Below are 21,566 nucleotides of genomic sequence, written 5' to 3' on the forward strand. Positions count from 1 at the left end.
AACCCCCTCCTGCTTATACCTAACCCTAACCTTCACCTGTATATACATAACACTAACCTCCTCCTGCTTATACCTAACTCTAACCTTCACATGTATATACATAACACTAACCTCCTCCTGCTTATACCTAACTCCAACCTTCACCTGTATATACCTAACTCTAACCTCCTCCTGCTCATACCTAACCTACAAACATATATACCTAACCCTAACCTCCAACCGTCTATACCTAACCTTCACCTGTATATACATAACGGTAACCTCCTCCTGCTTATACCTAACCTTCACCTCCAACAGTATATACCTAACTCTACCCTTCACCTGTATATACATAACACTAACCTCCTTCTGCTTATACCTAACCATAACCTTCACCTGTATATACATAACACTAACCTCCTCCTGCTTATACCTAACCCTAAGCTCCAACTGTCTATAACTAACCCTAACCTTCACCTGTATATACATAACACTAACCTCCCCCTGCTTATACCTAACCCTACCCTTCACCTGTAAATAAATAACACTAACCTTCTCCGGCTTATACTTAACCCTAACCTTCACCTGTATATACCTAACTCCAACCGACTCCTGCTTATACCTAACCCTAACCTTTACCTGTATATACCTAACACTAACCTCCTCCTGCTTATACCTAAACCTAACCTTCACCTGTATATACCTAACACTAACCCCCTCCTGCTTATACCTAACCCTAACCTTCACCTGTAAATACCTAACTCTAACCCCCTCCTGCTTATACCTAACCCTAACCTTCACCTGTATATACCTAACACTAACCTCCTCCTGCTTATACCTAACCCTAACCTTCAGCTGTATATACATAACACTAACCTCCTCCTGCTTATACCTAACCCTAACCTTCACCTGTATATACCTAACACTAACCTCCTCCTGCTTATACCTAACCCTAAACTTCACCTGTATATACCTAACACTAACCCCCTCCTGCTTATACCTAACCCTAACCTTCGCCTGTAAATACCTAACTCTAACCCCCTCCTGCTTATACCTAACCCTAACCTTCACCTGTATATACATAACACTAACCTCCTCCTGCTTATACCTAACTCTAACCTTCACATGTATATACATAACACTAACCTCCTCCTGCTTATACCTAACTCCAACCTTCACCTGTATATACCTAACTCTAACCTCCTCCTGCTCATACCTAACCCTAACCTACAAACATATATACCTAACCCTAACCTCCAACCGTCTATACCTAACCTTCACCTGTATATACATAACGGTAACCTCCTCCTGCTTATACCTAACCTTCACCTCCAACAGTATATACCTAACTCTACCCTTCACCTGTATATACATAACACTAACCTCCTTCTGCTTATACCTAACCATAACCTTCACCTGTATATACATAACACTAACCTCCTCCTGCTTATACCTAACCCTAAGCTCCAACTGTCTATAACTAACCCTAACCTTCACCTGTATATACATAACACTAACCTCCCCCTGCTTATACCTAACCCTACCCTTCACCTGTAAATAAATAACACTAACCTCCTCCTGCTTATACCTAAACCTAACCTTCACCTGTATATACCTAACACTAACCCCCTCCTGCTTATACCTAACCCTAACCTTCACCTGTAAATACCTAACTCTAACCCCCTCCTGCTTATACCTAACCCTAACCTTCACCTGTATATACCTAACACTAACCTCCTCCTGCTTATACCTAACCCTAACCTTCAGCTGTATATACATAACACTAACCTCCTCCTGCTTATACCTAATTCTAACCTTCACCTGTATATACATAACACTAACCTCCTCCTGCTTATACCTAACTCCAACCTTCACCTGTATATACCTAACTCTAACCTCCTCCTGCTCATACCTAACCCTAACCTCCAACCATATATACCTAACCCTAACCTCCAACCGTCTATACCTAACCTTCACCTGTATATACATAACAGTAACCTCCTCCTGCTTATACCTAACCTTCACCTCCAACAGTATATACCTAACTCTACCCTTCACCTGTATATACAGAACACTATTTATACCTTTGAAAAGGACTAAGTATACTATAATGCAATCTCAAATAGGCAAAAAAGTCTCTGAAAAAACTTTATTAACACACGTACAAAAAATAGAAAAAGTGGTTCTTCAATATCACAAGGTCTAAAAAACATTGGTTGGTTTCGAACAACAATTGGTTGTAGCTTTGTGGGCATTTAAACTTCAAGGCAACGACACATGTTCGTTTCGGGCTTTTGTATAGAATTGTATGTGCCCTTCGTCAGGCCGTAATACCCAATTCTGCGTAGCTCAACCAGACAAAAAGACCAATCAGGCGAAGAGCCAGAAAATGGGGGGCATCTGTACCCACCAGACGCACTTGACCTTCCCAAGAGCTACAGCAAGGAGAAGCTAGACGGGAACCCGTCTAGCTTCTCCTTGCTGTAGCTCTTGTGAAGGTCAACTGCGTCTGGTGGGTACAGATGCCCCCCATTTTCTGGCTCTTCGCCTGATTGGTCTTTTTGTCTGGTTGAGCTACGCAGAATTGGGTATTACGGCCTGACGAAGAGCACATACAATTCTATACAAAAGCCCGAAACGAACATGTGTCGTTGCCTTGAAGTTTAAATGCCCACAAAGCTACAACCAATTGTTGTTCGAAACCAACCAATGTTTTTTAGACCTTGTGATATTGAAGAACCACTTTTTCTATTTTTTGTACGTGTGTTAATAAAGTTTTTTCAGAGACTTTTTTGCCTATTTGAGATTGCATTATAGTATACTTAGTCCTTTTCAAAGGTATAAATAAGCACTAAAGGGCAAGGTGGATTGCCCTAAAAAGGACTGTGTTCTTTGATCCTTCACTTTATAAAGGATCGTACCCCAGAATTTGCTGTTTAACACTATACAGAACACTAACCTCCTTCTGCTTATACCTAACCATAACCTTCACCTGTATATACATAACACTAACCTCCTCCTGCTTATACCTAACCCTAACCTCCAACTGTCTATACCTAACCCTAACCTTTACCTGTATATACATAACACTAACCTCCCCCTGCTTATACCTAACCCTACCCTTCACCTGTAAATAAATAACACTAAGCTTCTCCGGCTTATACTTAACCCTAACCTTCACCTGTATATACCTAACTCCAACCGACTCCTGCTTATACCTAACCCTAACCTTTACCTGTATATACCTAACACTAACCTCCTCCTGCTTATACCTAACCCTAACCTTCACCTGTATATACATAACACTAACCTCCTCCTGCTTATACCTAACCCTAACCTTCACCTGTATATACATAACACTAACCTCCCTCCTGCTTATACCTAACCCTAACCTCCAACCGTATATACCTAACTCTAACCTCCTCCTGCTTATACCTAATCCTCACCTGTATATACATAACACTAATCTCCTCCTGCTTATACCTAACCCTAACTTTCATCTGTATATACATAGCACTAACCTCTTCCTGCTTATAACTAACCCTAACCTCCAACCGTATATACCTAACTCTAACCTCCTCCTGCTTATACCTAATCCTAACCTTCACCTGTATATACCTAACTCTAACCTCCTCCTGCTTATACCTAACCCTCACCTGTATATACATAAGACTAACCTCCTCCTGCTTATACCTAACCCTCACCTGTATATACATATGACTAACCTCCTCCTGCTTATACCTAACCCTCACCTGTATATACCTAACACTAACCTACTCCTGCTGCTTATACCTAACCCTAATCTCCAACCGTATGTACCTAACTCTAACCCCAGCCATGCAAAGTACCGCCCAGCCATGCAAACCACCCAGAAAAGCCCCCTAGCCATGCAAAGCTTAACCTCCTCCCCCCAGCTAAGCAAGGCGCCCAGCAAGGTACCCCCCAGACATGCAAAGCCCCCCCAGCCATGCAAAATGCCCAGCAAAGCACCCCCAGCCATGCAAAGCGCCCAGCAACGCACACCCAGCCATGCAAAGCGCCCAGCAACACACACCCAGCCATGCAAAGCGCCCAGCAACGCACACCCAGCCATGCAAAGCGCCCAGCAACGCACACCCAGCCATGCAAAGCGCCCAGCAACGCACACCCAGCCTTGCAAAGCGCCCAGAAACGCACACCCAGCCTTGCAAAGCGCCCAGAAACGCACACCCAGCCATGCAAAGCGCCCAGCATGGCACACCCAGTCATGCAAAGTCCCCCAGCCATGCAAAGCGCCCAGCAACGTACACCCAGCCATGCAAAGCGCCCAGCAACGCACACGTAGCCATGCAAAGTCCCCCCAGCCATGCAAAGTGCCCAGCAAAGAACCCCCAGCCATGCAAAGTGCCCAACAACGCACACCCAGCCATGCAAAGTCCCCCCAGCCACGCAAAGCACCCAGCAACGCACACCCAGCCATGCAAAGCGCCCAGCAACGCACACCCAGCCATGCAAAGCGCCCAGCAACGCACACGTAGCCATGCAAAGTCCCCCCAGCCATGCAAAGTGCCCAGCAAAGAACCCCCAGCCATTCAAAGTGCCCAACAACGTACACCCAGCCATGCAAAGCGCCCAGCAACGCACACCCAGCCATGCAAAGTCCCCCCAGCCATGCAAAGTGCCCAGCAAAGTACCCCCAGCCATGCAAAGCGCCCAGCAACGCACACCCAGCCATGCAAAATGCTCCCAGCCATGCAAAGCGCCCAGCAACGCACACCCAGCCATGCAAAGCGCCCAGCAAAGTGCCCCCAGCCATGCAAAGCGCCCAGCAACGCACACCCAGCCATGCAAAGTGCCCCCAGCCATGCAAAGCGCCCAGCAACGCACACCCAGCCATGCAAAGTCCCCCTAGCCATGCAAAGCGCCCAACAACGCACACCCAGCCATGCAAAGTCCCCCCAGCCATGCAAAGTGCCCAGCAAAGTACCCCCAGCCACGCAAAGTGCCCCCAGCCATGCAAAGTGCCCAGCAAAGCACCCCCAGCCATGCACCCCCCCCCACTGTAATTTGATCTCACCCCTGTGTCACCTGACTGCCATGGCAGAGCAGCCAATTTGAAAGCGCAGGATGCTAATTTGAAAGCACAGGATGTTAACAAATATGTCTGCTTCCATGAGATCAGGAAGTAGACACGCAAAGTCCCCCCAGCCATGCAAAGTGCCCAGCAACGCACACCCAGCCATGCAAAGTGCCCCCAGCCATGCAAAGTGCCCAGCAAAGCACCCCCAGCCATGCACCCCCCCCCACTGTAATTTGATCTCACCCCTGTGTCACCTGACTGCCATGGCAGAGCAGCCAATTTGAAAGCGCAGGATGCTAATTTGAAAGCACAGGATGTTAACAAATATGTCTGCTTCCATGAGATCAGGAAGTAGACACGCTGCTGAGTTGTTGCAGGATTGTGCATCAGCTGTAACAAAAAAGTTCTGGGATTTGTGTGTTTTGTACTTTGGTCGACTGACTTTGGCCATTTTGCAAACTGGCTGGCCAATGTCAGAAATCCCCAGCATTTTATACTTTGGCCGACGTCAAATCAGCAGGTCTAGAAACGGAAACGGACACACACACACACACACACACACCATACACCACACACAGTACACAAACACACACACAGTACACACACACACCACACACACACACACACACACAACACATTACACACACACCACTCACGCACGCACGCACGCACGCACGCACACACACACACACACACACACTATATATACAGTATATAGCTACACCACTGTTGCTGGTGCTGCCAATCTTCCTCCTATTGATTATTGTAGAAAACAATTATAGTTTGGCATCATTCGAATCTTGCGAGGAATTGAGGCTTTGGATGCAAAATTTGCATGCTAATGCGGCGATTTTTACAAAGGAAGCCCTGTTACTACTGATCACGTATGTGAAAATGCGCACAGACCCCACAAAAATCACATTGAAAGTGATTTTTCTGCATGCGACGGATGAAAAATAGTAACATAGTTGTCAGTTTTTTAATTTGCATTTAGTGGAAACAGACCCATAGGGAATCAATGCTGTGTGAATTTGTGTGCTGAAAAAAATGCAGACCAGTCCTAGCGGAAACAGGCAAAGGACACACCTGCCTTTCAGTTTTCTGCATGCTTTTTCTGTACACTGTGTGTGTTTGTATGCAGAAAAACGCTCACATTTTTTCACAACAGCTAATGCAATTGATAGAGAAAACTGACTAAAGGTGCAGATTTATCCTGCAGGATCATGTCAGTTTTTTTCTCTGCGTGTGAAAAATGCATTAGGTGTGAACTAACCCATTGATTAACTTGAGCGCTCCAGTTTTTCTGGGCAGAAAACGCGCAAGTGTGTCCCCTGCCTAAAGTTGCCTATAGCCAGTATACTTCCAAGTCCACAGCTTAAAGGACCTCTGTTGCAAAATATATGTAAACAAAGAAGTACGTTTCTTCCAGAGTAAAATGAGCGATAAATTACTTTTCTCCTATGTTGCTGTCACTTACAGTAGGTAGTAGAAATCTGACAGAACAGACAGGTTTTGGACTAGCCCATCTCCTCATGGGGGGTTCACAGGGATTTCTCTATTTTCAAAATGTACTTAGTGAATGGCAGTTGCTCCTTCCAACTGCCCAAAAAAAAAGTGTATGGCGAGCAGGGAGGTCGGCCAACATCTTTGTATACATCTTTTTCAGGGAGCGTCTTTATAAAGAATAAAGGCCATGCTGAGAATCCCCCATGAAGAGATGGACTAGGCCAAAACCTGTTGGTAATGACAGATTTCTAATTCCTACTGTAGGTGACAGCAGCGTAGGAGAGAAGTCATTTATAGCAAATTTTACTCTGGAAGAAACCCGCTTCTTACCTGTATGTGTTTACAAGTATTATACATTTTACAATCATTTGCGATTGTGGTCCTTCAGCCAGGATGTTGTGTTCCTGGAAATGGGGATGGCTGGGCACAGTTCTCTCAGGACAGGAGTGGAGGTTAGATGAACGCAGACATAACATGGCGTGTCTGCGTGTGACCACATCCCCAGCCGCCCTCTAATCTCCACTTCCAGCGCCGCTTCCCATCCCCACGCTGGTGTGACAGGAAGGGGCGCCCGGCGGCCCCCACACCCTGGGAAAGGCAGACGCTGGGGCCCCGGCTGCTGCATGCTGTAAGGTAAGATGGCAATTACAACCTGCTGATAGGCATCAGATTGATGGAGCCTTCGCCATAATTGTAGAGCGTGGCGGGCAAAGCGAATTTCACTGACGGCTGAAAACATAAACATGGGAAACCTCAACGGCGGGTCAGGCGAGGACGGAGTATTTCTGGAAGATTTACTGCTCTATGTAAAGAAGAAGCTGCCACTGTCTCCTTACTGAAGATGGCTGAAGCTTGGCTGCCCAGCGATAGGGGTTTACTGATCCACAGACAGCATGGTGAGGGGAGGATCTTCAGAATCACGTGACTTAGCTACAAGGCAGGAGACACACACAGAGACTAAGATACCGGATTGGAAACGTATAGTGTGAACAATTTCCTGTTCTATTTCTGACGGACTCTTCTTGTCTGCATTTAAAAATGAATTACCTGAGAAATCTGATCAAGTTTCCCGTTTTTATCTATAGATGTCGATTGGGAGTGACTGATTTTCTGATTAATTTTTAAAATAAACTGAATGGCGTAGGACAGATTGACAATTTCTTGATTTAAAGAGGAAGTGTTGCGAAAATCTTAAAACACATACAAATAAGAATTACATTTTTCCCAGAGTAAAATGAGACATAAAGGACTTCTCTCCTATGCTGCTGTCACTCACAGTAGGTATTATAAATCTGACATTACCGACAGGTTTTGGGCTAGTCCATCTCTCCATAGGGGATTCTCAGCATGGCCTTTATTCTTTATAAAGACATTCCCTGAAAAAGAGTTATACAAAGATGCTGGCCAGCTTCCCTGCTCACCGTACACTATTTTGGCAGTTGAACAGAGCAACTGCCATTCACTAAGAGCTGGTCCACACTAGGTCCGGAAACGTATCCGTGGCTGCGTTTTTCAGCCCTGATGAAAAACGGAGTCCCGGATACTAATGTTAAAAATAGCAGCCGTCCTCACCCAAGTAAAAAACTGATCAGTCTGCGGTTGCGGGGACCCGTTTTCAAAACCTGAACGGAAGGTCTGGATCTGCTGCATTTTCACGCAACGGATCAGGACCACGGATACACGCAGGGGTAGTGAAAAGCAATGAGAAAACGCAACTCCATCTCCACAGGCAAAATAGCACCAAAAACGGATGAAAAAACGGATAGCCTGAACTTTATTATTGGCCCAAAAAATCCTCCCACTACCTTCCTAATGACAGAGAGTTTTCTGTCCGTGTTTTGGGGTAAAAAACTGAACGGAAACTGATGCAAAACTGATGCACTTTTTATGAAAACGGATCAGTTTGCAGCCTGGTGGTACTTCCCCTGATCCCGGATTGCAGTGTCCGTCCTGCAAACGTGCCTAGTGTGGACCTAGCCTAAGTGCTTTTAAAAATAAAGAAAACCCTGAGAACCCCCCCATGAGAAGATGGGCCAGTCCAAAATCTGTCGGTAATGTCAGATTTCTACTTCTTATTGTAAGTGACAGGAACATAGGAGAAAAGCAATTTATGGCTCATTTTAGTCTGGGAGAAATGTACTTCTTATTTGTATGTGTTTTAAACTAAGATTTTCGCGACAGAAAGACCCAAACAATTATTTTGGCATTTGCAATACATTTTTTCTACAATTGAAAAAAAAAAAAAAAATGTAACGGTGTGTAAAATATATAAAAAAAATTGTATGGTGTGTGGCCACGCGATACAATCTTTTATATTTCTTTTCAATTTAAGGAGTACTATCAATTTTTTGATTGCAAAATTTGAAGAATCTGACCAATGTATCACAAACCCGTGTTACAGTTTTACCCAATTACGAAAACATGATTAAAAACTCCCCAAAATTAGCTTGGGTCTATAAATCAAGAAATTCACACTCTATCCTACACCACTCTTCTGAAAAATTGTACAGAAATTTCCACCACACTGATTGAGTTCTATCGGGAAAAAAAATTTAAGAAATCTGATCAGATTTCACGCTCAAATGAGAAAAAAAAAAAAAGCTTTCGATTTTTCTGTACAAACGATCATTTTTTATTGAAGTGCCATGAATACAGATTTTTTTGTATGGTGTGTGGCCATCTTGAGGCTTAAAGAGGAACTCCAGTGAAAATAATGTAATAAAAAAAGTGCTTCGTTTTTACCATAATTATGTATAAATGATTTAGTCAGTGTTTGCTCATTGTAAAATCTTTCCTCTCCCCGATTTACATTCTGACATTTATTACATGGTGACATTGTTACTGTGGGCAGGTTATGTAGCTGCTCCTAGCTGTTTTGGCTGTTAGAAACAGCTGTAAACAGCTAATTCCTGTCTGTGAACATTGTTACATTGTGGCAGTTTGCCCAGAGTACCGCGGTACTCAGAGCTTCTTGTGGGAGGGGTTTCAGCACAAAATCAGTCACACAGCGCCCCCTGATTGTCTGTTTGTGAAAATCATTCTATTTCTCATGTAAAAGGGGGTATCAGCTACTGATCGGGATAAAGTTCAATTCTTGGTTGGAGTTTCTCTTTAATACTCACCTGACGGATCAGGGAACCTCACAGTGGCGCCTCCCGACGAACGAGGTGCCCCGACCCATTTTCCTACCCGCGTGAACGCGCAGTCATGCAACGACACACAACGGGTGCGAATGAGTGTTGAAAGATCACAGCATTTTGCGCAGGAGTCATCACGGATCTTTAAGGAAGCATCAGCCGTTTTATGCTACTTTTAGATCTACTTACCCGGGGCTTCCTCCAGGCCCTTGCCGCCGAAATTTCCTTCGTCGCATCTCCGCCGTTGGCCCGGGGTCCCCGCCTGTGCAGAATACTGTGCCTGCACAGAACACTTGAGCCCACGTGCGAGTGATTAACTGTGGCAGGTGCAGGTCAGAATGACCTCGAGGTCGGCCTCTGCATCGGCAGGGACCCCGGGCCAGCAGCTGAGAGCGGTGAGGGACATATCGGCTGCAAGGAGCTGGAGGAAGCCCTGCGTAAGTAGATCTGAAGGTAGCATAAAATGGCTGATGCTTCCTTTAAACGATCTGCTCTGGCGGTTATTGCCACCATGCGTTGAAAATCTTCGTTCGCCTAATCGTACACTCGTATAAACCACATGAGATTGCAGAAACTATCGCTTGTCGCTAAAAAACCCCCAAAAAACATCATCGGTCGGAAGAATGGAGAGGTGGGAATGGGAACGAGCTTTTAGGCAAATGTAGAACAAGTAATTATATCAAATAGCGCTGCAATATTCCTAGAAATAGTTCCACTTCAGTTCATATAAACGTTCATATACAAGTCTCTGTGTATGCGCTTCTCTGTAGGGTATAGCAAAGCCCTGCTATAGTCTTTACTAGGGTCTCCCCGATGAGTCACGCGTGTGACGAAACGCGTCGGGTGGAGCCATAGGACAACCAGGAACTACACTAGAATGCGGAGAAGGACAGCGAGATCCTAGTAAAACGGCAACCTCTACAGGCCTTACCCAGGAGGCACGGGGGAGAGCCCGTTAATACTCTGGAGTGCTGTACCAAACCGCCATGTTTGTGAGTATTTTAATGAAATAAAATTTGATCCTTTTATACGGAGTCACGCTATGAGATGTTTACTCTTCTTATGAGGTATATTGTGAAGGAAGACCCTATTGAAGAAGCCACCTTCCTGGACAGCACAGCCTGGACAGCTGGACTGATCGAACAAGGAGAATTTCCGGAGAGCTATTGACTAGTCTAATAGTGGTCAACCAGGACGGGTGAGTGCGGTTCCTAAGGGATAATCATCTTTCATCTTTCATTTACTATTGTGGAGCGCTACTTCACACAAAAAGAAATGTAGAACAAGTCCAACCAACTCCTCATCCTACAACAAGAACCCTCCATTAGCTTCTACAAAGTGGTGGTAAACCTGAGTCAAATAAAGAAGTGGTGATCAGAAGAGCATTTTCCAGAGAACAGAAATCTCTGTTAATCACCCACAAAGCACTGCAGACACACTTCATTCTCAGTTCTGCTGTAGACGACATATTGCTGCTGTGGCAGCTGGAGGAGATCCTGTTTGATTTGTAAAAGAAAACAGTCTGGAGATGGGAGCAGAGCTTGCCATGTCCTGTGCAGCGCTGCGGTCTTTGTCACAGGACGACTGCCTGATTGCTGGTGTCAGGGCACCTGATAGATGGAGGAATTATGGGTATTAATGAAGGGAAGACGGTGTAAATGAGGTGTTACAGTGGGGAAGGGACAGACGGTTGGCGGTGGGAACATACAAGGCTCTGGCATCTCTCTAAAGCAGCATAATGGAAGTGTGCGCTCTGACTGATGACGTCTGGCTACAAAGTGCCACACATCGGGGCCCCCCTACACCAAATCTATACATATAAACAATCTCTGCTGCTCTGTCTGCCCCGGAATCTGCCTTCAAAACGAAGACGGACTCCACTGTGGAACATCTAACTCCATCATTGATGGGGAAGATAGTATTCAGTCGTGGCACAGGATGAAAGCCATCAGGAGTTGTGTCCCTCATGGAAATAACAGTAGGGTATTGTACTGTGTTAGCCATCAGTAAAAGCAAGACGTTTTAAAATCAGGATGATACCATTTATTGGCTAACTAAAAATGAATAAAAAATAAGCAAGCTTTCGGCCTTGCAGCCTTCGTCGGGCTTACATCCTGTTCGTTTCTAACAGGATGTAAGCCCGGCGAAGGCTGCAAGTCCGAAAGCTTGCTTATTTTTATTCATTTTTAGTTAGCCAATAAATGGTATCATCCTGATTTAAAACTTCTTGCTTTCATGGAAATAAACATCCTACAGTTCCTGTCCTGGTGAGGTGTCTCATTAGAAGTCCACTTTAAAGGATACAGAAAATGGCATTTTTTTATTGAAGCGTTGAAGCACATGTGTAAAAATTCAAAGACGTAAAGTTTCATAATCAGGACATCTTTTATGTGGTCATATTTGTAGACAGAACTGCAGCATTGAATGCAATCTCTCAGAACGGCAGTAATCACATCACAAGGGGGAGATGATAAGTTCCTGGATTTACCCCTTCCAGATGAAATAGAACAACGAGGTTGCCCCCCACAGTTACATACTAAGATGCCCCATAGGACAGCTTAATCACTTAAGCACCAGCGGTCTCCACCCCATTGGGGACTAGAGACCGCTGGTACAAGAAACGGCGCAACACCGACGAATAGCCGCAAGTCGGAATCCTGAGCCACCCACTCTGCCGTCTCTATGACAGCAGAGTCATGTGAGCCGTCAGGAGCCTGTTTCATTGGCTCCTGACCCGCTCACAGGGCTCTGTGGTCATAGAGACAGGCAGAGCAAGTGAGCTGCGGTGAGAGACGTCGTTATTCAGCAGCGAGATCGGCGGGAGCGACAGAAACGGCGGATGCGCGCAGCGGCGGCTGATTGAAATGTACGCCCTGCCACCCAGGTCATCACCAAAACAGGGCGTAGATTTCAATCAGCTTAGTCCTTAAAGGGACTCCGAGCAGTGCAGAAACTATGGAAAGATGCATATCATTTTAAAGCTCTCTTTCTCCTCTTTCCAATGATATATAAAACACCGCCCTACGCCTTTTAGTTTTCGCGATCGAAATTGCCGCGGCCGCTACGTCGATCGCGAAAATAGAGAAAACTAAAAGGCGTAGGGTGACGATTTAGGTGTCGCCAGAAAGAGGAGAAAGAGAGCTTTAAAATGATATCCATCTTTCCATAGTTACATTGTATTACACAGGGCGACTTTTTCTGCTGAATGGAGCTGCTGACTTTGAGAAAAAGTCGCCCTGTGTAATACAATGTAACTATGGAAAGATGGATATCATTTTAAAGCTCTCTTTCTCCTCTTTCTGGCGACACCTAAATCGTCGCCCTACGCCTTTTATAGTTCTCTATTTTCGCGATCGAATTCGCGGCCGCTGCAATTTCGATCACGAATATAGCGAAAACTAAAAGGCGTAGGTTGGTGGTTTATATATCATTGGAAAGAGGAGAAAGAGAGCTTTAAAATGATATGCATCTTTCCATAGTTTCTGCACTGCTCGGAGTCCCTTTAAGTAGTTAATATCTTAATATGTAACTGGGCAAATATCTGTTTGCGATTATTAAACCTGTTTTTTTCTTTCAGTTAGAAGCTGTGATAGAGGCACAAGCAAGTTTCATGTCGTAGTTATGGGTCATCATGTTTTTGTTTCTCCAGGGAAAGTCAGCAAAGGACATTCCCAGTAAGATGTCACAAACACAGGGGGAGAAGTGACTTTGCTACAGTACTGTCAAAACCTGGATATCTCGTTTCAAGACTGGGCATTTCACCGTTGAAGATAAGCTTCACAGTGTGCGCCCCTCCAACCTCAACTGACCCAGCAACCCGTGATGAAGCGCACATGTCCAATGTTGTGGCTGCCAAGTTGAACATTTTGGGTTTCCAGTTGGTCAACCATCCCCCCCGTACTCACCTGACCTGGGCCACTTTGGACTATTATCTGCTCCCAAACTTGAAGAAACACCTAAAGGACATTTTTGAGTTTTAAGGACATTTCTTATGCCAAACATGCTGCTGAGAGCTGGTATAGACCCAACCAAAGGACTTTTATTTGAATGAGCTACAAAAGTTTACGTCTCGGGGTGAAAATGTTCAATAAACGTGTTATTTCATAACTCTCTCTTTTTTCTGGGCAAAGTCAGGAATTTATCCGCACCCCTTGTACAAGTATAATTCTAAAGGGCAAGATTAACAACCTAAAACCCCAATACTAACTTGTAACCCATAATATTCTATTTAAATGAATGAACCTAAAATATAATGACATAACCCTCAACCTAACATCCTAATCCTTCCGAGAAAACTAACATTCAACCTAACCTGTTAATCCTAACATATTATCACCTTACCTACAAACCCTAAGCAATAGCCCTTAACTTTCAACTAGAGGTGAGCATATGCCAATCCTACATTAATACCACATTCATTTGGAATAAGAAAGAAAGTTATGGATGGGAATGGCTGTAATATTGCAGCAGTGTTGTCACCACGCTGCTAACCATGTGCACATGTCTACTTTAAACCTAACCTTCTAATCCTAACTAATAGCATTTAACCCAACAGTATTGGCCACGCCCCAACCCTGTGCACAAGTCTACTTTCAACCTAACCTCCTAATCCTAACTAATATTTAACCCAACAGTGTTGGCCCCACCCCAACCCTGTGCACAAGTCTACTTTTCACCCAATCCTAATTAATGACATTAAACCTAACAGTATTGGCCATACCCCAACCCTGTGCACAAGTCTACTTTCAACCTAACCTCCTAATCCTAACTAATAACATTTAACCCAATAGTTTTATATCATTCATATCGACCAGTAATCTGTAACATTTAACCTAGCTCATTAGTGCTAATAAATAACCTTTTACCATTAATAAAAATCACTAATAACTCATTTTATCAAAACTCAACCTAACCCTTAACCAGTAACCTCCAACTTAACCCTCTGACCATAATACCACTAACCCCTTAATACACAAAGCTGTGCACCAATATTAGCAGGTGCCACTCTTGTAGCATAGTACTCTGTCAGCAACCTATGTTATGTTTTCGCACTCAGCTTATGTCAGAAAGGACATGTGGAACCTGAAGAGTTCATACAAAAGGGAAGCGAGACAAGTTTTCTGTGCCCACAAGACTGAATAAAATAAATGATTCTGGGATAGAGAAGTAATAATACAACAGCCATATGAACAAGCTGTCAATGACAGATAAGGTCTCCACCCTTCAGGACATTGCTCTGCAGCATGGAAGATATCACGGTGGGCAGACTGGCATCTTATTACCTTCATTGTCTTCTCATTCTCCTTCATTAACTTTCTCTTCTCATCTTCATAATTGTGGGCAGCCTCCTGCATCTTCTTTGAGGCGCTCAGCTGTTGTCGGTTGTTCTCCTCCTGCAGGGCGGCGACAGAGGACTGGAGTTCACAGACAACCTAAGCAAGATGAGAACATGTCAGGACCGCTATCAATGGACATAGGAAATAAAATACTAAATGCAGGAGCTCAAAGTAGATTTCTGTATACTAACCAGGGCTGTGGAGTCGGTACAAAAATCTTCCGACTTTCTGAAACCACGACTCCAACTCCGACTACGGGTACCCAAAATTGCTCAGACTCCGACTCCTCGACTCCGACTCCTTAGTCTAATACTTAACAGGGCTGTGGATTTTGTCCAAAAATCATGTGACTCCGACTCCTGTTTCTGAAACCACGACTCCAACTCCGACTCCGGGTGCCCAAAAATGTCCCGACTCCAACTCCGACTCCACAGCCCTGATACTAACGGTGATTCTGGTCCTCACTTGTGCTACAAAGCTTGCCGGATCACAGATATAACGAGGAACGTCTACTGCGCAACAAATGGTTAATTCTCCCTGGAATTCAGCAATCCTTCACTGTCCATCCTATGCACCTGCAATAAGACAGGCTAAAGAGGCTCAATGTTCACCAGGGATAGAGCCCTTCAGGCATTAAACATCTGCTTGGTGTCCATACTTGACGTGCAGCATGGTAAACATCACCTCAAAAAAGAGAGCGTCCACTTATAGCGCACCAAAACGTTTTAACATCACTTTAAGAACAGAGATACGCTCCCAAGTGTCCGCAGGTTTGACAGCTTATAAGATTATGTCTGATCATGAGGCCAGGGCTCCTGCAGCACACCGCATCTGCCAAAACGAGAAAGAGTCCAAAGAACGGCCAGCACCCAATGGGCTGATGCACTGTACGTCGGTTCCACAGGCCACCTTGGTGCTCACAGTAATAAGGTTCACCATGTGACAGTAGAAGGAAAAGCACTGGGCACCCAAGCTGAATGCTTTTGATTTATTCCAACAGGTACATCACAGACATTACAGGCATCAATGGGTAGTGACAGAGGGTCTAACAGCCATTTCACGGGCTTTTGCCCGTTTGCTCAGAGACTCTGAGCATCCAGCATCTACCTGCCTTGTGATCCTCCTCAGATGTTTTCCTTACACCTGGGTGACCTCAGCTCCTTCCCTCACCATGTGAAACCCATGCTCTGGTTAGCTCCGTCCAATGCATTTCATCATGGATTAGTCAGTTGGACTGAGCTACACCAGAGCATGGTTTTCACATGGTGAAGGCAGGTAGATGTGGGACACTGCAGAAGCCCTGGCCTGATGACCAGACATAATCTTATATACTGTTAAACCTGCGGACACTTGTGTGTGTTTGTTTTTAAAGCGGATGCTCTCTTTTTTAAAAGGGAACTCCAGCCTAAACAAACATACTGTCATCAAGTTACATTAGTTATGTTAATTAAAATAGATAGGTAATATAATCTCTTACCCACCCTGTTTTTAAAAAAAAACAGGCACATGTTTGTGATTTTATGGGGGCAGCCATCTTTGTCATGATGGCAGCCATCTTTTTGGTTGAAAGGAGGTGACCGGGAGCATGAGACACAGTTCCAACTGTCCTGTGTCCTGATAACCCCTCCCAGCAGCGCACGCTAGGCTTTAAATCTCAAATTAAAAATTTTTTTGCACCAAAACAGCAGAACAACATCATCAGAAATCCCATCATGCTTTGCACAGCATCAGGGGGAAAATGCCCGGGCAGTTTTCTTTTCTTTGCAGCTAAAAATGAGGCTTGGGTAAAAAAAACAAAGTTCTGACGCTGTGAAACTGTTAAAGAAACACCAGGCCTTTTCAGTTCTGCTGAGTAGATTTTTAATCTGGAGGTTCACTTTAAGGAGATGTTTATCAGCCTGCAAATCAAGTATGGACACCAAGTAGATGTTGCTTGATGCCTGAATTGCACTATATCTAATGTGCATTTGTGTATATGGGGGGTGAATTATTTGATCACCCTCACAGCGAGTTTGTTTTTAACTCGGACATGGTGGCAGCAATTGAGTTACCAGTTAAAGCTCTATCTTTAGCCTGTCTTATTGCAGGTGCATAGGACGGACATTGAAGGACTGCTGAATCCCAGGGACAATTAGCCACTGGTTGCGCAGCAGATGTCTTCATATAAACTTTCTTCACCCTCAGGATAGTGTCTAATAGTAATAGATTACGCCTGAATTTTTTGTGCATTCAACCTGAAGGTTTAGCGCTGCCATTTTTATCAACTAGTTTACTGACGTATAATGTTTGATATAAACGTGCTAAGTAGGCCACTCCTGGTTACACCATGTAAGGCTTCCAATCACCTTCTCATCACCTAGAGGGGTACATACTCAAGGAATACAAAACCCTCAGTAGTGTATTACCAATCATTTCATCCTGATTTTTGCATTTTACCTTATTGACAGAGTTGAATTCAAAAACTTTACTGAGTAAAATGCGCAGAAATCCACTATTAGAGACATTATTTCAGCGTACGGTCGGCCAGCTAGCGTTAGGGCCTGAAGAGTCCACTGAAGACTCACTTCTTTCTCAAGTTTGTCATATTTATGCTCTTGCAAAGCAGATTATCTGGTTGTTGTCTCAATGACCAATACTTTGGACTAATGTGTTATCCATGGAGGGCTCCTGTGCATTTGACTGTAATGAATGGAAAAAAATCACTCTACCAAAAACGAGACTGTCCTGGATAATCCACCATATACAGAGAACTTACCAATCAATGGGCACCCCAGGATCCTGGGCACCCCTGATATACTCTGTGCTGCAGGAGGACTCTGCTCCTTCCTCTATCTAACTCTCCTCTCCTGATATACTCTGTGCTGCAGGAGGACTCTGCTCCTTCCTCTAGGTAACTCTCCTCTCCTGATAGACTCTGTGCTGCTGGAGGACTCTGCTCCTTCCTCTATATAACTCTCCTCTCCTGATATACTCTGTGCAGCTGAAGGACTCTGCTCCTTCCTCTATCTAACCATCCTCTCCTGATATACTCTGTGCTGCTGGAGGACTCTGCACCTTCCTCTATCTAACTCTCCTCTCCTGATATACTCTGTGCTGCTGGAGGACTCTGCTCCTTCCTCTAGGTAACCCTCCTCTCCTGATATACTCTGTGCTGCAGGAGGGCTCTGCTCCTTCCTCTAGGTAACCCTCCTCTCCTGATATACTCTGTGCTGCCGGAGGACTCTGCTCTATCCACTAACTCTCCTCTCCTGATATACTCTGTGCTGCTGGAGGGCTCTGCTCCTTCCTCTATCTAACTCTCCTCTCCTGATATACTCTGTGCTGCTGGAGGACTCTGCTCCATCCTCTATCTAACCCCCCTCTCCTGATATACTCTGTGCTGCTGGAGGACTCTGCTCCTTCCTCTAGGTAACCCTCCTCTCCTGATATAATCTGTGCTGCTGGAGGACTCTGCTCCTTCCTCTATATAACCCTCCTCTCCTGATATACTCTGTGCTGCTGGAGGACTCTGCTCCTTCCTCTATCTAACCATCCTCTCCTGATATACTCTGCGCTGCAGGAGGACTCTGCTCCTTCCTCTAGGTAACCCTCCTCTCCTGATATACTCTGTGCTGCTGGAGGACTCTGCTCCTTCCTCTATCTAACCATCCTCTCCTGATATACTCTGTGCTGCCGGAGGACTCTGCTCTATCCACTAACTCTCCTCTCCTGATAGACTCTGTGCTGCCGGAGGACTCTGCTCCATCCTCTATCTAACCCCCCTCTCCTGATATACTCTGTGCTGCTGGAGGACTCTGCTCCTTCCTCTATCTAACCCTCCTCTCCTGATATACTCTGTGCTGCTGGAGGACTCTGCTCCTTCCTCTAGGTAACCCTCCTCTCCTGATATACTCTGCGCTGCTGGATGACTCTGCTCCTTCCTCTAGTTAACACTCCTCTCCTGATATACTCTGTGCTGCCGGAGGACTCTGCTCTATCCACTAACTCTCCTCTCCTGATATACTCTGTGCTGCTGGAGGACTCTGCTCCTTCCTCTATCTAACCCTCCTCTCCTGATATACTCTGCGCTGCTGGAGGACTCTGCTCCTTCCTCTAGGTAACCCTCCTCTCCTGATATACTCTGCGCTGCTGGATGACTCTGCTCCTTCCTCTAGTTAACCCTCCTCTCCTGATATACTCTGTGCTGCCGGATGACTCTGCTCCTTCCTCTATCTAACACTCCTCTACTGATATACTCTGTGCTGCTGGAGGACTCTGCTCCTTCCTCTAGGTAACCCTCCTCTCCTGAAATACTCTGTGCTGCTGGAGGACTCTGCTCCTTCCTCTATCTAACTCTCCTCTCCTGATATACTCTGTGCTGCTGGAGGACTCTGCTCCTTCCTCTAACTCTCCTCTCCTGATATACTCTGTGCTGCTGGAGGACTCTGCTCCTTCCTCTAACTCTCCTCTCCTGATATACTCTGTGCTGCAGGAGGACTCTGCTCCTTCCTCTATCTAACCCTCCTCTCCTGATATACTCTATGCTGCTGGAGGACTCTGCTCCTTCCCCTACATTCCTCCCCTGATATACTCTGTGCTGCTGGAGGACTCTGCTCCTTCCTCTGACTCTCCTCTCCTGATATGCTCTGTGCTGCTGGAGGATTCTGCTCCTTCCTCTATCTAACCCTCCTCTCCTGATATACTCTATGCTGCTGGAGGACTCTGCTTCTTCCTCTATCTAACCCTCCTCTCCTGATATACTCTGTGCTGCTGGAGGACTCTGCTCCTTCCTCTACCTAACTCTCCTCTCCTGATATACTCTGTGCTGCTGGAGGACTCTGCTCCTCCCACTATCTAACACTCCTCTCCTGATATACTCTGTGCTGCTGGAGGACTCTGCTCCTCCCACTATCTAACACTCCTCTCCTGATATACTCTGTGCTGCTGGAGGACTCTGCTCCTTCCTCTTAGTAACGCTCCTCTCCTGATATACTCTGTGCTGCTGGAGGACTCTGCTCTATCCACTAACTCTCCTCTCCTGATATACTCTGCGCTGCCGGAGGACTCTGCTCCATCCTCTATCTAACCCCCCTCTCCTGATATACTCTGTGCTGCAGGAGGACTCTGCTCCTTCCTCTAGGTAACCATCCTCTCCTGATATACTCTGTGCTGCTGGATGACTCTGCTCCTTCCTCTATCTAACACTCCTCTCCTGATATACTCTATGCTGCTGGAGGCCTCTGCTCCTTCCTCTAGGTAACCCTCCTCTCCTGATATACTCTGTGCTGCCGGAGGACTCTGCTCCTTCCTCTATATAACCCTCCTCTCCTGATGTACTCTGTGCTGCTGGAGGACTCTGCTCCTTCCTCTAGGTAACCCTCCTCTCCTGATATACTCTGTGCTGCTGGAGGACTCTGCTCCTTCCTCTATCTAACCATCCTCTCCTGATATACTCTGTGCTGCTGGAGGACTCTGCTCCTTCCTCTAGGTAACCCTCCTCTCCTGATATACTCTGTGCTGCAGGAGGGCTCTGCTCCTTCCTCTAGGTAACCCTCCTCTCCTGATATACTCTGTGCTGCAGGAGGACTCTGCTCCTTCCTCTATATAACCCTCCTCTCCTGATATACTCTGTGCTGCTGGAGGACTCTGCTCCTTCCTCTGTCTAACCAGCCTCTCCTGATATACTCTGCGCTGCTGGAGGACTCTGCTCCTTCCTCTAACTCTCCTCTCCTGATATACTCTGTGCTGCAGGAGGACTCTGCTCCTTCCTCTAACTCTCCTCTCCTGATATACTCTGTGCTGCTGGAGGACTCTGCTCCTTCCTCTAACTCTCCTCTCCTGATATACTCTGTGCTGCAGGAGGACTCTGCTCCTTCCTCTAACTCTCCTCTCCTGATATACTCTGTGCTGCTGGAGGACTCTGCTCCTCCCTCTATATAACCCTCCTCTCCTGATATACTCTGTGCTGCAGGAGGACTCTGCTCCTTCCTCTAACTCTCCTCTCCTGATATACTCTGTGCTGCTGGAGGACTCTGCTCCTCCCTCTATATAACCCTCCTCTCCTGATATACTCTGTGCTGCAGGAGGACTCTGCTCCTTCCTCTAGGTAACCCTCCTCTCCTGATATACTCTGTGCTGCTGGAGGACTCTGCTCCTTCCTCTAGGTAACCCTCCTCTCCTGATATACTCTGTGCTGCTGGATGACTCTGCTCCTTCCTCTATCTAACCCTCCTCTCCTGATATACTCTGTGCTGCTGGAGGACTCTGCTCCTTCCTCTATCTAACTCTTCTCTCCTGATATACTCTGTGCTGCTGGAGGACTCTGCTCCTTCCTCTACCTAACTCTCCTCTCCTGATATACTCTGTGCTGCTGGAGGACTCTGCTCCTTCCTCTAACTCTCCTCTCCTGATATACTCTGTGCTGCTGGAGGACTCTGCTCCTCCCACTATCTAACACTCCTCTCCTGATATACTCTGCGCTGCTGGAGGACTCTGCTCCTTCCTCTAACTCTCCTCTCCTGATATACTCTGTGCTGCAGGAGGACTCTGCTCCTTCCTCTACCTAACTCT

At 45.8% G+C, this 21,566-nt stretch overlaps 1 protein-coding gene across 7 annotated transcripts in view; it reads right to left on the reverse strand.

Annotated features, from left to right (window-relative positions):
* The window catches only part of CEP112 (centrosomal protein 112), a 447,202-nt gene that overhangs the window by 39,074 nt on the left and 386,562 nt on the right, over window positions 1–21,566 (reverse strand). For all 7 annotated transcript variants that reach the window (XM_068264055.1, XM_068264054.1, XM_068264058.1 and 4 more), the window contains one exon: window positions 14,964–15,113. In XM_068264055.1, the coding sequence (XP_068120156.1) occupies window positions 14,964–15,113 (150 nt within the window). The remainder of the gene's footprint in view (window positions 1–14,963; window positions 15,114–21,566) is intronic.

The sequence above is a fragment of the Hyperolius riggenbachi genome, chromosome 12 (genome assembly GCF_040937935.1).
Source record: "Hyperolius riggenbachi isolate aHypRig1 chromosome 12, aHypRig1.pri, whole genome shotgun sequence".
Lineage (NCBI taxonomy): Eukaryota > Metazoa > Chordata > Amphibia > Anura > Hyperoliidae > Hyperolius > Hyperolius riggenbachi.